Here is a 24,840-nt window from a genome sequence, read left to right as displayed (position 1 = left end):
GAGACTCCTAAATTATTAATAATTAACAACGGTCTAAGAAAAAATGACCTTGTTCGAGAATACTATTATTCATTAGGATCACATGTCTTACTAAGTTGGGAAAGTTAACACATTTCTTTGCAATAGAATTCACTAAAACCTCAAAAGGATTAGTGATGCAATAGAAGAAATATGCAACAAATATTTTGAAGAGATTCAATATAATGAATTGCAATTCTCCCTATACTTCAACGGAAGTAAATCAGAAACTTGTGAATAATGAAGATGCCGAGATAGTAGATCCTACATTGTTCAAATAAATTTTAGGATCTATTAGATATTTGTGCAATGGCAGACCATATATAGTTTTTGTTATTGGTATAATTAGCACGTTCATGGGCGAACCAAGAAGCTCTCACTTGCTTTCAACCAAAAGAGTGATGAGATACTTCAAAGGAACTCTAGGACCTGGCATATTGTTCTGTGCAAATGAAAATGAAACCAATATGAAGCTTTTAGCTTATTCTGGTGTAGAGATAAACAAACTGAAAAATAACTTATGGATACTTGTTTAAGTTTTTTGATGTTCCAGTATCCCGGTGTACCAAAAAACAAAATGTACTAGCTTTTTCAACCTGTGAATCTGAGTATATAGCAGGTTTCTTAGCATCATGTCAAGCAACTTGATTAGACTATGTGTCCAGGGAATTGAAGATTGAAATATGTAATCCTATGGGATTGTTCACTGACAATAAATTAACTGTTTATTTGGCTAAGAATCTTGTGTTTCATGGTAGATGCAAACCCATTGAATAGTGATTTCATTTTATCAGGAAACAAGTGAACATGGATGTGTTGAAAACATGCGATGGTTGACAAATTTGTCAAGTTTAGAAGTATGATTGGAATGGTGAAGTTAGAGAACTTGAATTAAGGGAGGATGTTAGTTTTTAATTCAAGTTGGTTGAAATAATAAAGTAGTTAAAAGTGTTTGTTAAGTTTGTTAGCTATTTTATTGGAGGTTAGTTAGTTTAGGTTGATTACTTGTAAGCAAGTAACTCACATATTATGTTGTATATAAACTTGCAACATCAATTTTTCATTGCTAATGAGAATAACAAGTTAATATCACAATGTACTTTCGTTATTCTCTCTCGATTCTCTAAATTCTCTTTCAAAATTTGATAGTTTGTTTTGCAAGCTTTCTCTGTTGTGCTAAAAAATACTAGATTTTGAAAATTATATTCATTTTTTTGTTGCAAAAATGATGTGCAAATAATTTTTGGCAAATTCTATCACGTTGCATACTTGACGGTTATAAAATCGTCATTTTAGAAAAAAGAACTAAAAATCAATTTAAATAATATATATTTTTTAAAATTCCTCAAAATGAAAACTATGAATGAAATAAGGCAACACTGATTAACTTTTTGGTTGCTCATAAAATCATTTCTATCATTAATTATTGAATTTATTGTGAATTATGGTTAAATACATAAAAGTTATCTATAAATTAAAAAAAAATGATTAATTATTTTTGAAGAATATTGATCAAAATTGTATATTTAACAGCTTAAATATTTAAAGTGATTTTAAGGGGAGAAAAAAAAGGTAGTTAGTGTTATTTTAGTTCATTCTTAGTTTTCCTTCAAGAAAAATTTGTTTTTAAGTGATTTTAAGTATTTTTCGTCAAATGTCCAAGACTTAAAACAGTTAAAAGCCGACGGCATGGTAGACGCTCCCATGATTATTTATGACTATTGCACAATTCTTTCAAGACAAATATTCATCAATAATGATATAATGGAATAAAATAAAGTCGGCCACACTAATTAGAACCATAATAGAGGCACATTGATATTATAATGTAGTAATAATACACTATTTTTTGTTCCGATAAGCATGACTTTATTGGTAGGGACAATGCATTATAATATGAAGGGGTCGGGGTTCGATTTCAGAACTCCCCATTTATTCACCTTAAGGGGTGAATTTCTAGCCGTTAGGCTAATTAACACACACAAAAATTTAGTACAACAACGAGCTTGAATCTTCAATATATAAAAGTCAGGCCCGTCCTAGATTACACCTCCTAAAGTATGCTACAAGCCTAAATTTAAATAAATGTACATACTCATTACCCTGTTTTCTATAAAAAAAATAAAAATAAATAACGCAGTTCCAATAGATTGAAGAATCTCACACTCCACTTTGCCGAGGTCTATCTATTAAATCTTTTTTTAAAAAGATCTCCATAAGTAGATAGTAAAATTTAATCTCTCAAATGTTTAAATCACGAGAGTGAAACACATCTTCTTTACGGATTTTAACTCAGCATATTGAGGTTTTACTGCATTGTAACACGCCGGATGAACTTGTCAATGATCTTACATATTTGGCATCAACAACTTTAAAATTTTGCTCAGGGCTATAATTCGGTTTTGTCACTTGTCCACCTTTTGTTTCCACGAAGGATGCTCCATTTTCAAAAGCGTCACCAACTGAATAAAATTCCCACGTATCTCCAATTCCATTACTACTTTTTCTCCATGTCACCTACACCAATTATATATTTAATTTAGCACATTGTACGCATTTTATGAACGAAACAATCATAACATATTGGTGTATTAATTGCTTGAAATAATTACCTCCTTTTTCCCTGTTGCAGGTGCTATGAAGAGGTTTGATTGGCTTTTAAGGCTTGGTTCCATACTTCCACCTATTGCATACTGTACCCATCCCATGTACAGATTATTTGCAACATGTGCATATCCATGACGAATTCTGTAAAAAAAAATTAAATGAATGATAAAACTTATGAATAAATTTGGAAATATTCTTTTACTTTTAATATTGTTTATTGTATAAAAAACTTATGATTTTGCAATCATAAATTACCTAGGCATGCGCTGGTGGCAATTAGGTCCAAAATAGTTGTATACGACAGTGACTTTCATGTTTTTGTCTCTCACAAATCCATCATCGTGACCAAGAAGCATAACTTTATTTTGCTCTCTAAACCAATTGTTGGAGATCGTTATATCAGTGGAACCTCGCGTAACGTCTAGAAGACCATCTTGACAATCATAAAGTGTGTTATGGTCTATCCAAATTTTTGAAGCAGAAACCAATCTGATTGCATCTCCATCAACTTGACCTAATGAAATTATCTTCCCATCGGGACCCATCACCATTCCAGGAGCTTGAGGTCGACAATGATGAACCCTAATTCCGTGGATGATTATGTTGGTTGCCTAATAACAGATAACAAACATGTCATTATAAGTTAGGAAGTAGTAGACGTTGATTGAAATATTAAAGGAATAAAATGAAATTAACTATAATAATGGTTGTACAAACTTGAATGAAAAATAAATTATGGACAAAAGTTAGAGAAAAATGACAGAATTTATCTCAAATTTTAACGTTGTATAAGTTTTGGAGACGATAAAATAAAATCAAAATGTATTCGTTTCATGTTTTAGATAATATTCTAGTATATTATGGTATATCAATTTTTTTAACTAGGCCAGCGTTGGTAGCAGTTTTTTACATGGATTTTTTTTGCTACAACGCTGCATTCTAGGAGACATTCCAATTGTCGATTTGTTTCATCTATAATTTGGATTTCAAATTCAATACTATTTGGTAATTTTTAGCTTATCATTAGTTATTACCTTATATATCATCAGGCACGCATTACCTTCTGGAGGGCGCCCCGGCCTTTTCAGAGGGCGACCAGGCCTTTCTGGAGGGCTTAGAGCCTTTTTTGGAGGTCTCCTATGCCCTTAGGAACATGATGATGGTTCACAGCCCCCCAAGCACGAGTCTTGGGACAAGGCGAAGTGATGATGACGTGCGAAGAGTCTTTCTGGGATCATTCGATTCATCTAGGAATATGATGACGGTCCACAGCCCCCCAAGCACGAGTCTTGGGACAGGGCGAAGTGATGATGGTTTCATGAAATCTCGCTATGCCGTCGGACTATTTCAAAGGATTTCTCCAGGGCGGTTTACGGATGTCACAGATACCCCAAGGGTAGATATATGTCTTGAACTTGGAGCGCTGTACTGAGTCTGTCATGGAATGCTTTGACGGAACCTGAGGGTGTATGTTCTGCGTGCCCGTATTCTACATGCCCCCCAAGCACGAGTCTTGGGACAAGGCGAGATGATTGATTATCCGGGTTTGCTTCGTGTATGTTTTGCTTCGAAGGCGGTCGCCATTAGGCGATCTCGTACGTTCCCTTGTATGGCGAGCTCCCCAAGGCGTTCTTGGGGTGTTTACGGACCTTTGATATGCCTTTAACCACGGATGTCCGCCACGTGTCTTGATCTTAATTGTGCCCGACACGTTTCCCGAGGCGGCTTTTGCTCTCCCTTAAAAACGGATTTCTAGGTTTTCATTTCTTCATTTTTCACTTGTCCAAACGTTCTCTGCCGCTCTCTCCTTCGGTTCGCTTCTCGTTTTGCTCGTCGGTTTATAGCATCTGCAGATCCGTCTTCTACTCCTTCGCAGGTACCTATTGACTTCTCATCCCTTCTTTTTCCCTCTTCTTGTATTTTTATGTTTAGAGCGAAAAAAAACGTTAGTTTAGGAGATGGTTCTGATTAGGGAGTGCGATGGTGAGGGGAAACTGGTCCAACCCATTGATCCAATTGAAAAGGAAAACTTGAGGAAAGCGTGTCTGAGGCATGCTACCGGTGCCGATGGGATTATTAATTGGGACGCTTATTATGATGGGTTATTCGGGGAAGAATTGTTTAGTGACCTTTCGAGCGAGTCAAGTGCTAATTCGGGCCATGATAGTGATTGTGTGTTTCTGTCTGCCACTTCAGGGGCAGCTAAGGAGGACGAGTGCTGGGAAATTCGTCCGCTTCAGGGGACTTCGTGCGCAGTGGAGGGGAAGAGGTTACCTTCTAGGTTACTGGGGATGTCTCTGTTTGCGGAGGAAGTGTTGTTAGAAGAATCCCTCTACGTTGATGTCTCTGCTATGGATTTATTTCGTAGCAAGTTCGATATTTCAGCTTCCGGGCGGGAAGAGGACGTGGTGCTGCTGTCTTGCGATCCAGACGAGCGCGTGTGTGATCAAGAGATGGCGGGCGAGGGGGACGAATCTTACTTTGTCTATACCGCCGTCTTAGAGGAATTCGGCGTGAAAATTCCTTTCACGCCCTTTGAGATGGACGTTTTGAAGTTTCTGAACGTGGCGCCCACACAGATTTTCCCAAATAGCTGGGCGTTCATTCGGGGTTTTGAAATTCTATGTAAGTCGCTGGGTCTTGAGCCTTCTGTCGCCGTCTTTTTTCACTTTTATGGTACAAAAGATGTCAACAAAGGGACCTGGATAGCTATCTCTGCTCACTCTGGAAAGAGGCTCTTTCCCACTTACGCGTGTAATTTTAAGAAGGAGTGACGGGATACTTTCGTCAGAGTGCAGGGGTCGCCTGGATGCTCGACGTCCTCAGTCTTGGTGAATGGCGAGCCAAGGTTTCCTCTTCGGTGGTCCAGTGCCCCTTTGGCGGTGAAAGGGTATGACTTGGATGCAATGTCGCCCTATGAGCATGAGCTAACTCAGTTCTTGGAGAAGGTTCCATTGACGAATATTCATGACCTTTTAAATAGGGAGGGCGACGCTGTCCGCATGGCAGCCTATTTGCGTGAGTGCCTTTCAAAAGTTTCGCTTTTGTTTTGGTTTTGTCATTTTACTTGTTTTATTTACCTGAGTTTGTTCCACTTTGTGCAGGCGAAATGTTGCCCGTTACTGGCGCGGAGATGAGGAAGTATCTGGCTGAGTTGGAGAGAAGTAAGAACCCTGATGGCTACGTGTCCAGCAGTCCCGGGGGCGTTTCCTTGAGGAGGTTGAAGAGGAAGGAGTCCGTCAAAGGAGATTCTGGTGTGATCGAGGTGGACGACTTAGAAAGTGCTGGCGGAGGGAATGCTTCTGCTCAGGCGGCCTCTCCTTCGTCTAAGAAGGCGAGGACGGGTCAGGGGTCTAAGCCCAGCAGCAGTCGTCCTCCTTCAGGAAAAGAGACGGGAGGGACTTCTCTGAACGATGACGTGATGGACTCCTTCTGGCATTCTGGGTTCGACATTCGCAGGTATACTAGTATTCTTGTCTTTCTTAGGCGTTGATTCCTTTTGGCCGTTTGGTCTTTGGTCCTTAGTGACTTTGTTGTTTGATGGTCTTGCAGGTATATGAAGGAACATGTACCCTTTACGAAGGTGGACGTGGAAGCTGGCGTGAAGGCTAAGTGCAGCGACCTGGTGGCGGATATCCATATGGCGGCTTTGAGAACTATGCTGCTGAGCCACTGCTTGGAGACGAAGTATGACTTGGTGGAGAAGAAGCACACTGATGCTGCGGAAGATGTGGAGAAATGGAAACATAAGTCTTCTGGACTAGAGAGCCGTCTCAGGGATGCGTTAAAAGACAAAGCAGCCGCTGAGTCCGCCTTAGAAGAAATGAAGCAGGCTAAGGAGGCCGCGGAGGCAGAGAGGGACGCGACGAAAGCTGCGCTAGAAAAGTCAGAGTTGGCGGTAGATGAAGGACGGCGGGCTCTGGCGATATATTTTGAGGATGGCTTTATGCGTGCTAAAGAGCAGGTGCTTTTGTTTAACCCAGAGGCCAAAGTTGAAGAGCTTGATCCCTTCAAGATCATTGCGAACGGCGAGTTGGTGGATGATGACTAGTTTCGTGCTTTGTTATTTGTTCTTTATTTAAATTATGTTTCTTGGTCTGTAACTTGATACTGGCGGCTTCTTAGAGCGCCCTTTTAAACACTTTTATCTGCTCGTCGATTTGTGACTTTGAATGCTTACACATGCTTATGTCAGATGCGGTACCTCTTACTCGTTGTGGCTTGATATTCTGCAAATGTTTAAATATCTTAGCGATTTTGCTATGTTGCTTCGGTTTCATTGAATGCGTTTTTGTGAGTTGTTTCTTCAAAAGTGAGAGTTTTCAGCGATTTCGTCTCTTTTTTAAATTTAAATCTCTATTACTCATCTGGCGCATTTCGTCGCCTGGCGTTTATTCTTTCGTCTCTTATTCTGAAGGAAGGTTTTGCTTCCCACTCTGAGGGAAGATATTTACGCTTCCAACTCTGATGGAAGGTGCCTCCCATTCGGAAGGAGGACTTTTGCTTCCCACTCTGAGGGAAGACTTTACTTTGCACTTCCAACTCTGATGGAAGGCGCCTCCTACTCTAAAGGAGGACTTTGGGCTTCCCGCTCTGGGGGAAGACTTTTCACTTCCAACTCTGATGGAAGGCGCCCCCTACTCTGAAGGAGGACTTTGGGCTTCCCGCTCTGGGGGAAGACTTTTCACTTCCAACTCTGATGGAAGGCGCCCCCTACTCTGAAGGAGGACTTTGGGCTTCCCGCTCTGGGGGAAGACTTTCACTTCCAACTCTGATGGAAGGCGCCCCCTACTCTGAAGGAGGACTTTGGGCTTCCCGCTCTGGGGGAAGACTTTCACTTCCAACTCTGATGTGGGGAAGACTTTCACTTCCAACTCTGATGGAAGGCGCCCCCTACTCTGAAGGAGGACTTTGGGCTTCCCGCTCTGGGGGAAGACTTTTCACTTCCAACTCTGATGGAAGGCGAGGCGAGTTGATGCGTTGACGCAGCCAGAGCCTTTATCAAGGTTGGCGTTGTGAATCCTTTATCTTTTTTCTGTCAGGGAGCGAATTCTGTTTGTATGATAGAAAAAATGTGGATAGAATCATAGATATGAAAAAAGGAAAAGGGCGCCTCGTTAAAAACCCCTGCCCTTGCAGGGGAAAAGAGTGCCACCCTAACCCTATATTATTGATAAAGTTAAAATATGAGAGTTTCAGTGGTGATCTTACATCATCCTTATTTGGTACATAATAAAATTAAAAGGCAAAAGAAAAAGAATTCTAGCTATAGTAGTGACGCAGATTGGCCACATTCCAAGTGCGAGGTACGGCGTCTCCGTTCAGTTCTTCTAACTTATACGCCCCGTGAGCGTATTTTTCTCTGATTCTGTAAGGTCCTTCCCAGTTTGGAAATAGTTTGCCTATTCTGGTTGGGGCGACGACTTGCTTGAGGACTAAGTCGCCCTCTTTCATCTCCCAGGGCGTCACTCTGGAGTTGTATCGTCTAGCTGCTCTCTGCTTGGCTGCGAATTCCCTGATGTGTGCCTGCTCCCGGACCTCGTCAATGACGTCCATGCTTACCGCCATACCTACTTCATTAGCTTTTTAAAGGAAAATAGTACGTAAATTTACGATAGCAATATTTCCCTGCACTAAAAAATGTTAGTCGCCTGGCGAAATGAGATAGATACCTTCTTCTGAAAACGTATCTCGCCTCCACGTGGGGGTGTCGATTTCGACAGGTATCATGGCGTCTGTGCCATAAACCATAGTGAACGGCGTCTCCTTGGTTGTAGAATGAGGGGTAGTGTGGTAAGACCATAGTACCTGTACTTATTTTGATCGATGCATTTGTTTATATATAGTATAGAAGCTTGAAAGAGATTTAAAACTTTGGAAAATTGCGGCGAGAGTAAATTGATTCTGAAAATTGTTCATACCTCATGGAGTTGTTCTGCCCACAAACTTTTGGCGACTTCCAATTTCTTTTTGATTCCGCTAAGAATAACTTTGTTGGCCGATTCGGCTTGCCCATTGGCTTGCGGGTGAACTACCGAGACGAATTTTGTCTGTATTCCTAGGTTCTTGCAGAAGTCCAACACTGTTGAGCTTGCGAACTGAGTTCCATTATCTGACACTATGCACTTAGGTAGGCCGAAACGGCAGATGATCTTCTTCCAATAGAATTTCTTTACTCTTTCTGCAGTTATCTTGGCGACTGCTTCCGCCTCGATCCATTTGGTGAAGTAATCCACTCCCACTATGAGAAATTTAAGCTGCCCTGGGGCGAGGGGAAAAGGCCCGACGATGTCGACTGCCCATTTGTGGAAGGGCCATGGCGAGTATACAGAGGTCAACTCCTGAGCTGGGACGTGCTTCCTGTCGGAGAACCTTTGGCATTTGTCACATTTCTTTACGAAAGTCGAGCTATCCTGAAGCATGGTGGGCCAATAGTAGCCGGCGCGGAGGAGTTTGGCGGCTAGGGCTCGCCCGCCTATATGGCTACCGCAAACGCCCTCGTGTACTTCCAGAAGGACCAAGTGCGTCTCGTCTTCTCCTAGGCATCGTAGCAAGGGAGTCGTGCGGCCTCTTTTGTAGAGTTTCCCCGAGACCAAAGTGAATTTGGACGCTCGCCTCCTGATTGTCTGTTCTTCCTCGCCGTCGGTCGGTGTGAATGATCCTGTCAAATATCTAAGCAATGGTTCCATCCATCCCCCAGTGTTCTCTACGACCTGAAGTACTTCGTCCACCTTCGTACTGGGTGTTGCAACTACTTCCTGGATAACTGTTCTGTTGTTGCCTGGTCGTTTGGTACTGGCGAGTTTTGCCAACAAATCTGCTCTGGAATTCTGCTCCCGTGGTACATAAATGGCTTCGAAGAAGCTAAATTTCTTGGCGAGGCTCTGCACCTTAGTTAGGTATTTGGCTAGCTGTGTGTCTTTTGTCTGATAGTCGCCCGTGATCTGACTTGTTACGAGCTGGGAATCACTCTTAGCTCACAAATTTTCAGCGCCCATCTCTAGGGCTAAGGTCATGCCAGCTATTAGAGCTTCATACTCGGCCTGATTGTTGCTTGCCTTGAATTCGAATCTGAGGGATTGCTCGATGAGAACGTCGTCCGGCCCTTCCAAGATAACGCCTGCACCACTGCCTTTCAGGTTGGATGAGCCATCTACAGATAAGAGCCATACGAAAGGAGGTTGCTCCTGTACTGGGGAGGCGAGCTCTACTACAAAATCTGCCAATACTTGGGATTTGATGCTCCCTCTCGGTGCGAACTGAACGTCATACTCTGAAAGCTCTACGGACCAGGCTACCATTCTTCCGGCCAAATCAGGTTTCCCCAGTACTTGCCTGATCGGGTAATCTGATTTTACGACGATCTTGTGACTTTGGAAGTAGGGGCGAAGCTTCCTTGCTGTTACGACGACAGCAAGGGCGAGACGTTCTATCTTCTGATATCGCAGCTCTGCCCCTTTGAGTACCCTGCTGACGAAATAAATTGGCCTCTCTCCTGTTGCTGAATCTTCTACCAAGACTGTGCTCATGGCGTTGTCGGATATCGCCAGATATAGGAAAAGGATGGCGTTCGGACTTGGCCGCTGAAGGATGGGCGGACTGGCTAAGAACTTCTTAATCTGCTGGAAAGCATCCTCGCATTCTGGAGTCCATTCGAATCTCTCCTTTTTCTTAATGGAGGCGAAGAAAGAGAAGGCTTTGTCGCCGGCGCAGGACAAGAAACGAGAAAGAGCGGCGAGCCTACCTGTGAGTTGCTGTACTTCCTTGATGTTGGTGGGGCTTCTCATGTTGATGATCGCCTGGCATTTATCAGGGTTTGCTTCGATGCCTCGTCTTGTTAAGAGGAAACCTAAGAATTTTCCCGCCTGCACTCCGAAAGAACATTTTGATGGATTCAGACGAATCCTATATCTTCGAACCTGGCTCAATATCTCCTCCAGATCTTCAGAGTGACTGTAACCCTCCTTCGTCTTTGCGACTAGGTCGTCAATATATACTTCCAGATTTCGTCCTATCTGCGCGGAGAACGCGGTGTCCATAGATCGCTGGAAGGTGGCGCCTGCGTTCTTTAGACCAAAAGACATGACTTCGTAGTGATAATTCTTTGTGCTGGTCATAAAGGCCGTTTTTGGAGCGTCCAGAGGGTCCATCCGTATTTGATTGTAACCTGAATAGGCATCCATAAAGCTTAGAGTTTTGTAGCCTGAGGAGCTGTCGATCAGGTGGTCAATGTTAGGGAGAGGATAAGGATCTTTGGGGCACGCCATGTTCAAATCAGTGTAGTCCACGCACATTCGCCACTTCCCATTTGCTTTCCTAACAAGTACGGTGTTGGCTAACCACGTGGGATACTTTATTTCGCTGATAAAGTGGGCTTCAACTAATTTTTTCACTTCCTCATCAACTGCCTTTCTTCTTTCCTCGCCCATCTTCCTTTTCCGCTGTACTACCGGTTTCACGCCAGCCTTGATAGATAGGTGGTGGCAAGCAATGTCGGGGTCCATCCCTGGCATTTCTGATGGATGCCAGGCGAAGAGATCCAGATTCTTCTTTAGTAGCTTGACCAGGGCGATCTCCTCTTCAGGGGGTAGTGACGTGCCAATCTTTGTTGTATGGTGGGCTTCTGGTCCGATGGAGACCTCTTTTAACTCTTCAGTGGGTTCTAGGCGTTCTTGCTGGAAGCCTTCTCTGGGGTCTAGATCGACCATGTTGACTTCGTGCATTACTTCGTTACTTGACTTCTTTCTGGTCTTTTGCAAACGCAAACTGTTATGATAGCACTCCCTGGCGAGTTTTTGATCGCCTCGAATGGTTCCAATTTTTCCAGAGTCAAGAGGGTACTTCATTACTAGATACTTCGTGGATAAGAATCCGCCCAACAGGTTGAAGGCAGGGCGTCCTATGATGATGTTGTAAGAGCTAGGCGAGTTCACGACGAGGTACCTGACTCGAATGGTTTTGGCGTGAGATCCGCTTCCGAAAGTTGTCTTTAGGGTGATGTATCCTCTCACATGAACCTGCTCGCCCGTGAAGCCCGCCAGAGTTCCTCTGAAAGGTTGCAGCTGCTCCGGGTCTAGCCCCATTCGATCAAATGTGTCATAGTAAAGAATATCCGCAGAGCTTCCTGGGTCTATCAACACCCGCTTTACGTCCCACTTGAAGATTTGTAAAGTGACGACCATGGGGTCGTCGTCGTGGGGTACCACTTCTCGAAAATCTTTGGGCGCGAATGATACCTCTGGTTCGTGCTTCTGATCCGTTTCTTCATATTCCTGGCATAGCATTACCTGTCTCACATATTTCTTTCGCGACGAACTTGACTCCCCCCCTCCGGCGAAGCCACCTGAGATAGTGTTTATGGCGTGTCTTTTTTCGTCATTCACTTCCTCCTTTTTATGATCCGATTTTTGTTTATTCTCGCCCCTTCTGTCCCCGACATACCCTCTTAGCTTCCCACTTTGTATTAGTCGCTCGATTTCTTGGCGAAGATGAATGCATGAGTCTGTGTCGTGTCCTCGTACCTTATGATATTTGCACCATTTATCTTCATCCCTTCCCATGACGGGGCTTCGGGCTGGCAAGGGCTCTGGGATCAGTCTTGCTTCCAAGACCTCCTTCATGATGCGCTCTGGTCTAGTATTCAAGGGTGTGAAGTCCCTTTGAGAATACGGATTGAACGGTCGCCTCTCCGGCCTTCTGTAGGGGGCGCGATCTCTGCCAGCTGCTGGTTGATAAGGTCGCCGTTCTGGATTGTTTGCGCGCTCCTTGGCGTCTCTGGCCTTCTTTTCTGCGTTGCTCTCCTCGCCCTTGATGTAGCATTCTGCCCTGGCTATAACCTCTTCCATGGAATCCGCAGGTTTCTGGGCTAGAGACTCGTTGAACTGCCCTGCCCTTAGTCCGTTTTGGAAAGCTCCTACGAACACTTCCTGGTTGGGGTTGATTACCTTGATGGTTGTATCGTTGAACCTGGCCAGGTAGTCTCTGAGGGATTCATTATGCCCTTGTCGTACATTGAAAAGGCTAGTTGCTGGGACCTTGCGATGTCGACTGGCGGAGAACTGTTGTGTGAGTTTTCTGGTCATGTCCTGGTAGCTGAGGATGGAGAACCATGGGAGATTCATGTACCAGCGTAAGGCGGCGTCAGTGAAAGTACCTGCTAGTAATTTGCACTTCAGAGAATCGGGAGCCCCGACAACCGCCATGCGTGTATTGAAAGCCGTGACGTGCTCCATGGGGTCGTTCTTTCCGTCGAAGGTGGATAGGTGGGGCGGCTTGAAGCCCTCTGGAACTGGTGCGTCCCAAATTTCAGCGGATAATGGTTGTGGTTCAGGGTCATCTAGCTCGCCCTGGTGTGATTCTTCTCTTTCCTCTAGTTGCTTTTGTTGCATGGTCTCCATTGAGGCCTGAAGGGCATCGTTGTGATCCTTCAGCTGAGCGAGTTGAGTTCGCATGGATTCTAATTCTTCGGCTGTTGCCATGATGAGAGGCTTTTCTCTAAATCGTACGTGAGGTGCGATTTAGGTTGGTCGAAAGGGGTTAGGGTTTCTAAATCGCAAAGGAGTTTTACGATTTAGAGGTCTCGTTTAAGGGTTTCTGAATCACGATTTACGATCCAGGAATGTGGTCAAGGTTGGTTTTACCTTTTCCCACAGACGGCGCCAACTGTACTTGCAAAAGTACGGTAAGGATTCTAGGGCTAAGAATCGTGTACTAGGGGTTTTCTACTGATGATTAGATGTCTTGAGAATGTTCTCAAGAGTAGTATTTATAGCCAGCTATGGGCTTGGGTTTCGGTTGCTTAGTCCCCAAGCAACAGGGGTATTTGCGTATTTTTGGGCTTTGGGGCGGTTTCTAGAAGTCTTAATGAGGCGGCGCCCTTTTAGGGGGCGCGCCAGTTCTCAGGAGCCCTTCTGGAGGGCGCCCCGGCCTTTTCAGAGGGCGACCAGGCCTTTCTGGAGGGCTTAGAGCCTTTTTTGGAGGGCTCCTATGCCCTTAGGAACATGATGATGGTTCAAAAATAAAAATAAATAACGAAGTTCCAATAGATTGAAGAATCTCACACTCCACTTTGCCGAGGTCTATCTATTAAATCTTTTTTTAAAAAGATCTCCATAAGTAGATAGTAAAATTTAATCTCTCAAATGTTTAAATCACGAGAGTGAAACACATCTTCTTTACGGATTTTAACTCAGCATATTGAGGTTTTACTGCATTGTAACACGCCGGATGAACTTGTCAATGATCTTACATATTTGGCATCAACAACTTTAAAATTTTGCTCAGGGCTATAATTCGGTTTTGTCACTTGTCCACCTTTTGTTTCCACGAAGGATGCTCCATTTTCAAAAGCGTCACCAACTGAATAAAATTCCCACGTATCTCCAATTCCATTACTACTTTTTCTCCATGTCACCTACACCAATTATATATTTAATTTAGCACATTGTACTCATTTTATGAACGAAACAATCATAACATATTGGTGTATTAATTGCTTGAAATAATTACCTCCTTTTTCCTGTTGCAGGTGCTATGAAGAGGTTTGATTGGCTTTTAAGGCTTGGTTCCATACTTCCACCTATTGCATATTGTACCCATCCCATGTACAGATTATTTGCAACATGTGCATATCCATGACGAATTCTGTAAAAAAAATTAAATGAATGATAAAACTTATGAATAAATTTGGAAATATTCTTTTACTTTTAATATTGTTTATTGTATAAAAAACTTATGATTTTGCAATCATAAATTACCTAGGCATGCGCTGGTGGCAATTAGGTCCAAAATAGTTGTATACGACAGTGACTTTCATGTTTTTGTCTCTCACAAATCCATCATCGTGACCAAGAAGCATAACTTTATTTTGCTCTCTAAACCAATTGTTGGAGATCGTTATATCAGTGGAACCTCGTGTAACGTCTAGAAGACCATCTTGACAATCATAAAGTGTGTTATGGTCTATCCAAATTTTTGAAGCAGAAACCAATCTGATTGCATCTCCATCAACTTGACCTAATGAAATTATCTTCCCATCGGGACCCATCACCATTCCAGGAGCTTGAGGTCGACAATGATGAACCCTAATTCCGTGGATGATTATGTTGGTTGCCTAATAACAGATAACAAACATGTCATTATAAGTTAGGAAGTAGTAGACGTTGATTGAAATATTAAAGGAATAAAATGAAATTAACTATAATAATGGTTGTACAAACTTGAATGAAAAATAAATTATGGACAAAAGTTAGAGAAAAATGACAGAATTTATCTCAAATTTTAACGTTGTATAAGTTTTGGAGACGATAAAATAAAATCAAAATGTATTCGGTTCATGTTTTAGATAATATTCTAGTATATTATGGTATATCAATTTTTTTAACTAGGCCAGCGTTGGTAGCAGTTTTTTACATGGATTTTTTTTGCTACAACGCTGCATTCTAGGAGATATTCCAATTGTCCATTTGTTTCATCTATAATTTTGATTTCAAATTCAATACTATTTGGTAATTTTTAGCTTATCATTAGTTATTACCTTATATATCATTAGGCACGCATTATCTGCAATGTGGACATCGATGCCTCGACCGTCAATGGTGGTGAAACTACTGATGAGAAGGGGTCTCACAAGCTTAATGTTCATGTTCCTTTTGAATGTGATCCAAACTTTGCCTTGAATCCTAGATGCTCCATATCTCAAGGTTCCAGGTGCTGGATTTAAAGGGTGGTCACTAGGATCGGTAACTTTATAATGGATTAAGTCCTTACCTATGTTGTTTGTCATTTTCCCTACATATCCCACTGAGCAAACGGCAAGTTGTTGTCGATGTTTCCTCCATTCAGGATTGAATCTCCAACATTGATCGATCACATTCATTTCCTTGTCTTCTATCTTAGTTTTCTCGGTAGAACTAGCATTCGTTGTAAAAAATGTGAGCATAACAACAAGTAAAATAAAACACCAAAAGACGGAGTTGATTACTTGATGACAAGCCATGATTCTATATATACTTGTTTTTAAATTAATTATAATACTAATTGAGTTATTGAGAAGAGAGGGATGGTAAGAAGCAAGAGGTTTTCTTGGTTTTTATATTGGAGAATAATTGTGTGAGAAAGTGATATTATAGGTTAAATTTGTTAGTGATTGTTCGAGGTTTGGAAGTTTGTTTAAGTTGTTGTGTTAATCTTTGGCCAAAGGACTCATTCGTTTAAGAGGGAAACTAAAAATAGAAAGAAGTAGGGCTTAGTTAGTTTTAAATCATTAGCTTAAATTGTGACGATCTAACAATTGGCTAAATTTAGACATTGCCTACAGAAAGAGATAATATGAAGCGGTAAATATATACAAATGGGTTTGGGTAAACAAGAAATTGTTTATCATTCTTATTGTTATTATGTTTGTTTATGTGTGTATGTTTTATTTGTGTATGATGATTAATGGAGCCAATTTTGTGTAATTTAAAAGTAATTGATTTCAATCTATTAAAAAATATATTATTGGACAGTGTAATGTATTTAACTTTGATTTATTCGATTATTATTTAAATTTAAAGGCCTAACTAAAAAAGAATGTCAAATCTCATTCTTATTTTCTTGAATGTGTTAATTGTAATTTCAATGTTTCTTAATTTTATTTTTAATAAGGGGCTAAATGCAAAAGAATAACTACAAAGAAACTAAACAAGAAGTGGAGACTCCTAAATTATTAATAATTAACAACGGTCTAAGAAAATATGAGCTTGTTCGAGAATACCATTATTCATTAGGATCACATGTTTACTAAGTTGGGAAAGTTAACATATTTCCTTGCAATAGAATTCACTAAAGCCTCAAAAAGATTAGTGATGCAATAGAAGAAATATGAAACAAATATTTTGAAGAGATTCAATATAATGAATTGCAATTCTCCCTATACTTCAACGGAAGTAAATCAGAAACTTGTGAATAATGAAGATGCCGAGATAGTAGATCCTACATTGTTCAAATAAATTTTAGGATCTATTAGATATTTGTGCAATGGTAGACCATATATAGTTTTTGTTATTGGTATAATTAGCACTTTCATGGGCGAACCAAGAAGCTCTCACTTGCTTTCAACCAAAAGAGTGATGAGATACTTCAAAGGAACTCTAGGACCTGGCATATTGTTCTGTGCAAATGAAAATGAAACAAATATGAAGCTTTTAGCTTATTCTGGTGTAGAGATAAACAAACTGAAAAATAACTTATGGATACTTGTTTAAGTTTTTTGATGTTCCAGTATCCCGGTGTACCAAAAAACAAAATGTACTAGCTTTTTCGACCTATGAATCTGAGTATATAGCAGGTTTCTTAGCAGCATGTCAAGCAACTTGATTAGACTATGTGTCCAGGGAATTGAAGATTGAAATATATAATCCTATGGGATTGTTCATTGACAATAAATTAACTGTTTATTTGGCTAAGAATCTTGTGTTTCATGGTAGATGCAAACCCATTGAATAGTGATTTCATTTTATCAGGGAACAAGTGAACATGGATGTATTGAAAAGCTGCGATGGTTGACAAATTTGTCAAGTTTAGAAGTATGATTGGAATGGTGAAGTTAGAGAACTTGAATTAAGGGAGGATGTTAGTTTTTAATTTAAGTTGGTTGAAATAATAAAGTAGTTAAAAGTGTTTGTTAAGTTTGTTAGCTATTTTATTGGAGGTTAGTTAGTTTAGGTTGATTACTTGTATGGAAAGTAACTCACATATTATTTTGTATATAAACTTGCAACATCAATTTTTCATTGCTAATGAGAATAACAAGATAATATCACAATGTACTTTCGTTATTCTCTCTCAATTCTCAAATTCTCTTTCAAAATTTGATTGTTTGTTTTGCAAGCTTTCTCTGTTGCGCTAAAAAATACTAGATTTTGAAAATTATATTCATTTTTTTGTTGCAAAAATGACGTGCAAATAATTTTTGGAAAATTCTATCACGTTGTTGCATACTTGACAGTTATAAAATCGTCATTTTAGAAAAAAGAACTAAAAATCAATTTAAATAATATATATTTTTTAAAATTCCTCAAAATGAAAACTATGAATGAAATAAGGCAACACTGATTAACTTTTTGGTTGCTCATAAAATCATTTCTATCTTTAATTATTGAATTTATTGTGAATTATGGTTAAATACATAAAAGTTATCTATAAATTAAAAAAAATGATTAATTATTTTTGAAGAATATTGATCAAAATTGTATATTTAACAGCTTAAATATTTAAAGTGATTTTAAGGGGAGAAAAAAAAGGTAGTTAGTGTTATTTTAGTTCATTCTTAGTTTTCCTTCAAGAAAAATTTGTTTTTAAGTGATTTTAAATATTTTTCGTCAAAAGTCCAAGACTTAAAACAGTTAAAAGCCGACGGCATGGTAGACGCTCCCATGATTATTTATGACTATTGCACAATTCTTTCAAGACAAATATTCATCAATAATGATATAATGGAATAAAATAAAGTCGGCCACACTAATTAGAACCATAATAGAGGCACATTGATATTATAATGTAGTAATAATACACTATTTTTTGTTCCGATAAGCATGACTTTATTGGTAGGGACAATGCATTATAATATGAAGGGGTCGGGGTTCGATTTCAGGACTCCCCATTTATTCACCTTAAGGGGTGAATTTCTAGCCGGTAGGCTAATTAACACACACAAAAAATTAGTACAACAACGAGCTTGAATCTTCAATATATAAAAGTCAGGCCCGTCCTAGATTACACCTCCTAAAGTATGCTACAAGCCTAAATTTAAATAAATGTACATACTCATTACCCTGTTTTCTATAAAAAATAAAAATAAATAACGAAGTTCCAATAGATTGAAGAATCTCACACTCCACTTTGCCGACGTCTATCTATTAAATCTTTTTTTAAAAAGATCTCCATAAGTAGATAGTAAAATTTAATCTCTCAAATGTTTAAATCACGAGAGTGAAACACATCTTCTTTACGGATTTTAACTCAGCATATTGAGGTTTTACTGCATTGTAACACGCCGGATGAACTTGTCAATGATCTTACATATTTGGCATCAACAACTTTAAAATTTTGCTCAGGGCTATAATTCGGTTTTGTCACTTGTCCACCTTTTGTTTCCACGAAGGATGCTCCATTTTCAAAAGCGTCACCAACTGAATAAAATTCCCACGTATCTCCAATTCCATTACTACTTTTTCTCCATGTCACCTACACCAATTATATATTTAATTTAGCACATTGTACTCATTTTATGAACGAAACAATCATAACATATTGGTGTATTAATTGCTTGAAATAATTACCTCCTTTTTCCCTGTTGCAGGTGCTATGAAGAGGTTTGATTGGCTTTTAAGGCTTGGTTCCATACTTCCACCTATTGCATATTGTACCCATCCCATGTACAGATTATTTGCAACATGTGCATATCCATGACGAATTCTGTAAAAAAAATTAAATGAATGATAAAACTTATGAATAAATTTGGAAATATTCTTTTACTTTTAATATTGTTTATTGTATAAAAAACTTATGATTTTGCAATCATAAATTACCTAGGCATGCGCTGGTGGCAATTAGGTCCAAAATAGTTGTATATGACAGTGACTTTCATGTTTTTGTCTCTCACAAATCCATCATCGTGACCAAGAAGCATAACTTTATTTTGCTCTCTAAACCAATTGTTGGAGATCGTTATATCAGTGGAACCTCGTGTAACGTCTAGAAGACCATCTTGACAATCATAAAGTGTGTAATGGTCTATCCAAATTTTTGAAGCAGAAACCAATCTGATTGCATCTCCATCAACTTGACCTAATGAAATTATCTTCCCATCGGGACCCATCACCATTCCAGGAGCTTGAGGTCGACAATGATGAACCCTAATTCCGTGGATGATTATGTTGGTTGCCTAATAACAGATAACAAACATGTCATTATAAGTTAGGAAGTAGTCGACGTTGATTGAAATATTAAAGGAATAAAATGAAATTAACTATAATAATGGTTGTACAAACTTGAATGAAAAATAAATTATGGACAAAAGTTAGAGAAAAATGACAGAATTTATCTCAAATTTTAACGTTGTATAAGTTTTGGAGACGATAAAATAAAATCAAAATGTATTCGGTTCATGTTTTAGATAATATTCTAGTATATTATGGTATATCAATTTTTTTAACTAGGCCAGCGTTGGTAGCAGTTTTTTACATGGATTTTTTTTGCTACAACGCTGCATTCTAGGAGATATTCCAATTGTCCATTTGTTTCATCTATAATTTTGATTTCAAATTCAATACTATTTGGTAATTTTTAGCTTATCATTAGTTATTACCTTATATATCATTAGGCACGCATTATCTGCAATGTGGACATCGATGCCTCGACCGTCAATGGTGGTGAAACTACTGATGAGAAGGGGTCTCACAAGCTTAATGTTCATGTTCCTTTTGAATGTGATCCAAACTTTGCCTTGAATCCTAGATGCTCCATATCTCAAGGTTCCAGGTGCTGGATTTAAAGGGTGGTCACTAGGATCAGTAACTTTATAATGGATTAAGTCCTTACCTATGTTGTTTGTCATTTTCCCTACATATCCCACTGAGCAAACGGCAAGTTGTTGTCGATGTTTCCTCCATTCAGGATTGAATCTCCAACATTGATCGATCACATTCATTTCCTTGTCTTCTATCTTAGTTTTCTCGGTAGAACTAGCATTCGTTGTAAAAAATGTGAGCATAACAACAAGTAAAATAAAACACCAAAAGACGGAGTTGATTACTTGATGACAAGCCATGATTCTATATATACTTGTTTTTAAATTAATTATAATACTAATTGAGTTATTGAGAAGAGAGGGATGGTAAGAAGCAAGAGGTTTTCTTGGTTTTTATATTGGAGAATAATTGTGTGAGAAAGTGATATTATAGGTTAAATTTGTTAGTGATTGTTCGAGGTTTGGAAGTTTGTTTAAGTTGTTGTGTTAATCTTTGGCCAAAGGACTCATTCGTTTAAGAGGGAAACTAAAAATAGAAAGAAGTAGGGCTTAGTTAGTTTTAAATCATTAGCTTAAATTGTGACGATCTAACAATTGGCTAAATTTAGACATTGCCTACAAAAAGAGATAATATGAAGCGGTAAATATATACAAATGGGTTTGGGTAAACAAGAAATTGTTTATCATTCTTATTGTTATTATGTTTGTTTATGTGTGTATGTTTTATTTGTGTATGCTGATTAATGGAGCCAATTTTGTGTAATTTAAAAGTAATTGATTTCAATCTATTAAATAATATATTATTGGACTGTGTAATGTTTTTAACTTTGATTTATTAGATTATTAATTAATTTTACAGGCATAACTAAAAATGCATGTCAAATCTCATTCTTATTAATATGCGAAAATAAATTTTTATGTACATATATGAGAAAGTTAATATGATAAAATTTCGAAAACTCGTAACTATTTTCAAAATATTAAAATTGATGTAGTGTTTATATTACATAACTTTTTATTTTCTATGCAAAATACTGTTTGATGTTTGAACCGTTGTCGTTGCAGATTTTATGTGCTTATATCTACACAAACAAATTTTATATACATATATGAGGAAATCGATATGATAAAATATTGGAAACCAATTACTATTTTCAAAAATTAAACATTAATGTAGTGTTTCTATTAAATAACTTTTAATTTATTTATATCAAAAAATAACTTTTTATTTTATATGCAAACAACGTTCAATGTTTACATCGCACCTGTTGCAGATTTTATATGTTTATATCTCTTCACAAAGCTTTTTATCCTAGTTAATGGTAACTTCGTTGGATTCTTCACTTGTGTTAGTGGTGTTTGGAAAGGCGACCCTTTATCACCTTTGCTATTCTGTATTGCTTAGGATGTGTTGAGTATGGCTATCTACATTTCCAAGCTATTGCCGATAGAATCAAAGTTAAGCTTGCATCTTAGAAACAACTCTGCTGGTGAAGTCTATTATCCATGGTATGTCGGTGTATTGTTTTCATATCTATCGATGGCATGTGAACCTCGTAAAACAGATTGACACTTGGATTAGAAATTTTATTTAGAGTCGTAATATTCTTACTATAAAGGTTAGGACAATCTCTTGGTCTAAGATTTGTGCTCCTTTTGAGAGCAGGGGTTTGGATATTCACTCTGTTAGGAATATTAATGCCTCTTTGCTCTTGAAGCTTAGCTGATCTTTGTTGTTGTCATGATCAATGGGCAGCCCTTTGTGGAAGAACATTCTATATTCAATCTTCTACCTGGCATGGCATCAGATTATTCTATGAATAAGTGGTAGACTACTCTATTTGGTTAATCCGCAATGGTCATAATCTCTCTTTTTGGACGGGTAATTGGCTTGGAAATACTTTAGTAGAAGCGCTGAACATTCCGCCTAATGTGCATCACACTTACACAACCGAAGTTTCCAATGTCAATGAGAATGGTATTTGGATGATTCCTAAATTCATCATCGATCACCCTCGTAGGATTCGGGAAGAAATTCTTCAAATCACTCTCTTAATCAATGATCTCCTGGATGTATTAGCTTGAAGACACACAAAGGATGGATTACTAATAGCAAAATAGGCTTATCATCCTCTTTTTCCAAAGGATCCAACCATCTCTTGGGCTACCAATATTTGGTGCAAATTTATTCCTCCTTCTAATTCTAGTGTATCTTTGTCTTGGTTTGTGCTCTCTATCTCATCAGATTACAATTACTTAGACACATAAGTCTAAGATTTTCTGTCTCTACTTGATGACTTCTACAATCAGAGTTTACAAAAGGATTGATTGTTTACACTTTAGAACAAAGAGTGGTAAACTATGTCAAACTCAATTGATTTTTAAGCATTTAAGAAATTCTAAGATTGAAAGTTTGTAAGAATTTTTCCTAGTATTTATGTGCTTGAAATTTGACTAGAGTTTTGGCACAATTTGAAAGCGTGTAGTTCTCTATCTTCTTCAAATGATCAATGTTCTTTTATAGAAGAAATGAATAGAGTCGTTGTTTGAAGATATTGTCAGCGCATCAAGAGCTTTCTTTATATTTGAGAAATTATCCATTTGAAGCAAAGTTTTTGAAAACTTTGCTTCAGAGCATGGTGTTTCAGAGCCTGGATGTTGACTTCAAGGTTAAACTTTAATCATATAGTTATGCACATTTGAACAAAAATTAGAGTACTGAATTGTTTTTTTATACATTATTATCATCAAAATATTATAGATATTATTCTAAAAACCATTGTGGTTCAACAGATTGTTGATTATTTTAGCATCCCATGTCCAATGAATACAAAGAAAAACAAAGAGCTTCATTTCCTCTGTAAATAGAGAGAATCCTAACTTACATTAATTAAAATATTGGTGGGACCCTGTTTTAGAATTATTTTTAAAAGAGTAGTGATATATGTACATCTATTTGAAAGCAACTTTGATAACAACCTTGTGTTTCTCTCTTTTTATTGGTCAAAAACAATGGAGAGAGAAAAAGGAAGAGAGAGAAAAAGAATATAATGTAAGTATGAGAGAGAAAGTTGTTCAAAAGTTGTCATAAAATGGTTGTACAAATATCATTTCTCTTTTTAAAATGGATAGAATTTCAACTTTTGAGTTAAGATCTCACTGCTTTTCAAAAGAAATTGAGGGTACCATTTTATGTGAGGTATTCATAAATGAGATGTTTTTGCCTATCTCTCTACTCAATTGAACCCGTCATTTATTTGGATAAATTGAGATTATCTTAACCCCTAAAATCTACCAATGAAATAAAGTCGACATGGCATGTTTCTTTGTTCACTTTGCCAACCAGTTCTTATCAGTTTCCTTTGGCTTAAGGTGCAAGTACAAGTACAATACAAGGCATTATCGGAAAGATCCATTCCAACTTACGATACATACAGTAGTGCCAGCTTCTTAGTTAATCATGCTCGAGTAGAACCGAAAAGGAAAAAAAAAATGACTATAACTACAGTCAAAGGTCATATATGAGACAGAGCGACTGTCTAGGCTTAAAAAATAAGTATAGAATTTAGACCCCAACAAAAAAAATTAAGGGTTCATTACACCCAAAAAAAATTATTTAAATTCTAATAGGAGGTGTGATTTTTAGTAATAGACCGATTTATAATTTACTGTGATGTTATAAAAGGAGTTCAAATTCTTAACCTTCCATCATCTCAAACTCTTCCGTCAAAATCAAAAGAAACCACCCCACACCCCTTATTTTCTTCAAGCAAATTATTTCCATACTTTAGAAATTTAATTTTTTTTATATACTCATTATTTATGGCCCAAATTGTAGGTTCGTCTTAGACCACCAAATTCTTAGAAACGCCCATGACTACAGTGATATTTGATGTGTTGGAGCGTACGTTTAAACACGCATTTGATTCGTCACTTCTTCACGGTTATAGTGTGACATTCTTGTTACTAAAGTATTTGACCCAAAAAAAGTTGATTCAATGCTCGAGCAGAAAATTAAAAGCAATATTTTCCTCATTTTATGGCATGAATTTTAATTAGGGTCTGCCTAAGGGAGGTGTCACTAAAGCAAGACCTTTAGGCCTCCAAAAGATTTAAACCTCATGTTAGGCTCTGAATCTTTTTTTTACTTTAAACATATTTCTATAAGTCATATTCTTTAAATATCTTTGCATCTAGCAGAGTTAATAGTTAAATGGAGAATTATAGACATTTAGTTCACATTACAAGTTTGATCCCAAGAGTTATAGACTTTTTTTCTTCATATTTCTACGAATATAATGTTATTTGTTTTTAAAAAGTTCTTACATTAATGAGGTTGAGTCTAACGGAAAGAGTTAAACTCTCAAAGTCCGATGAATTGATATTCGAATATATTTTAAAAGAAAAAAAAACTAGATTAACTCATCTAAATCAACACTGAAGAGAAACGAACCTGAGATCTTGAGAAGAAGAACACTCTTATGTTCCAAGTCAATATCATCAGCTGACATGCGTCGATAAAATTACACATTTAGTGTTATTAGTTTTTATATTTCTATATCAACACACTTAAAATGTCTCAATTTAAAATTCATTTTAAACCTATAAATACATGCCTACAAATACATTGGAACAGTCTGAATTTAACCCTCACCTGGGCTTGATCTTGGCCACGATTAAAGCACTTTCTAATGGATTCCAAA

The 24,840-nt window shown here is 38.2% G+C and overlaps 3 protein-coding genes and 1 pseudogene across 4 annotated transcripts; all 4 read right to left on the bottom strand.

Moving 5' to 3' along the window:
* Window positions 1-394: 394 nt before the first annotated feature.
* LOC146900890 (putative pectate lyase 16) lies at window positions 395-3,176 on the bottom strand. The gene is made up of 4 exons (XM_085736989.1): window positions 2,881-3,176; window positions 2,631-2,766; window positions 2,371-2,535; window positions 395-460 (listed from the first exon to the last, which is right to left on the bottom strand). The coding sequence occupies exons 1-4, from the start codon at window positions 3,174-3,176 to the stop codon at window positions 395-397; spliced, it is 663 nt and encodes a 220-aa protein (XP_085593115.1).
* A 4,542-nt stretch (window positions 3,177-7,718) lies between these two features.
* Window positions 7,719-13,645, bottom strand: LOC146900889 (uncharacterized). Its single transcript, XM_085735802.1, has 3 exons — window positions 8,547-13,645; window positions 8,298-8,433; window positions 7,719-8,207 (listed from the first exon to the last, which is right to left on the bottom strand). Exon 1 carries the CDS (start codon window positions 13,101-13,103, stop codon window positions 9,603-9,605), a length of 3,501 nt encoding a protein of 1,166 aa, XP_085591928.1. The 5' UTR covers window positions 13,104-13,645; the 3' UTR covers window positions 7,719-8,207; window positions 8,298-8,433; window positions 8,547-9,602.
* A 153-nt stretch (window positions 13,646-13,798) lies between these two features.
* LOC146900888 (putative pectate lyase 4) lies at window positions 13,799-16,091 on the bottom strand (annotated as a pseudogene). The gene is made up of 4 exons (XR_015022908.1): window positions 15,161-16,091; window positions 14,382-14,737; window positions 14,121-14,268; window positions 13,799-14,038 (listed from the first exon to the last, which is right to left on the bottom strand). The product of XR_015022908.1 is annotated as a putative pectate lyase 4 (transcript).
* A 2,235-nt stretch (window positions 16,092-18,326) lies between these two features.
* Window positions 18,327-20,833, bottom strand: LOC146900887 (putative pectate lyase 4). The gene is made up of 4 exons (XM_085734138.1): window positions 19,976-20,833; window positions 19,197-19,552; window positions 18,948-19,083; window positions 18,327-18,852 (listed from the first exon to the last, which is right to left on the bottom strand). Exons 1-4 carry the CDS (start codon window positions 20,435-20,437, stop codon window positions 18,628-18,630), a joined length of 1,179 nt encoding a protein of 392 aa, XP_085590264.1. The 5' UTR covers window positions 20,438-20,833; the 3' UTR covers window positions 18,327-18,627.
* Window positions 20,834-24,840: the final 4,007 nt, after the last annotated feature.

The sequence above is a fragment of the Medicago sativa genome, chromosome 8, assembly GCF_051527215.1.
Source record: "Medicago sativa cultivar Bolivia chromosome 8, Bolivia_mono, whole genome shotgun sequence".
Classification (NCBI taxonomy): domain Eukaryota; kingdom Viridiplantae; phylum Streptophyta; class Magnoliopsida; order Fabales; family Fabaceae; genus Medicago; species Medicago sativa.
Note: the sequence above shows the minus strand (reverse complement) of the source record. Positions and strands in the feature narration are given on the sequence as shown.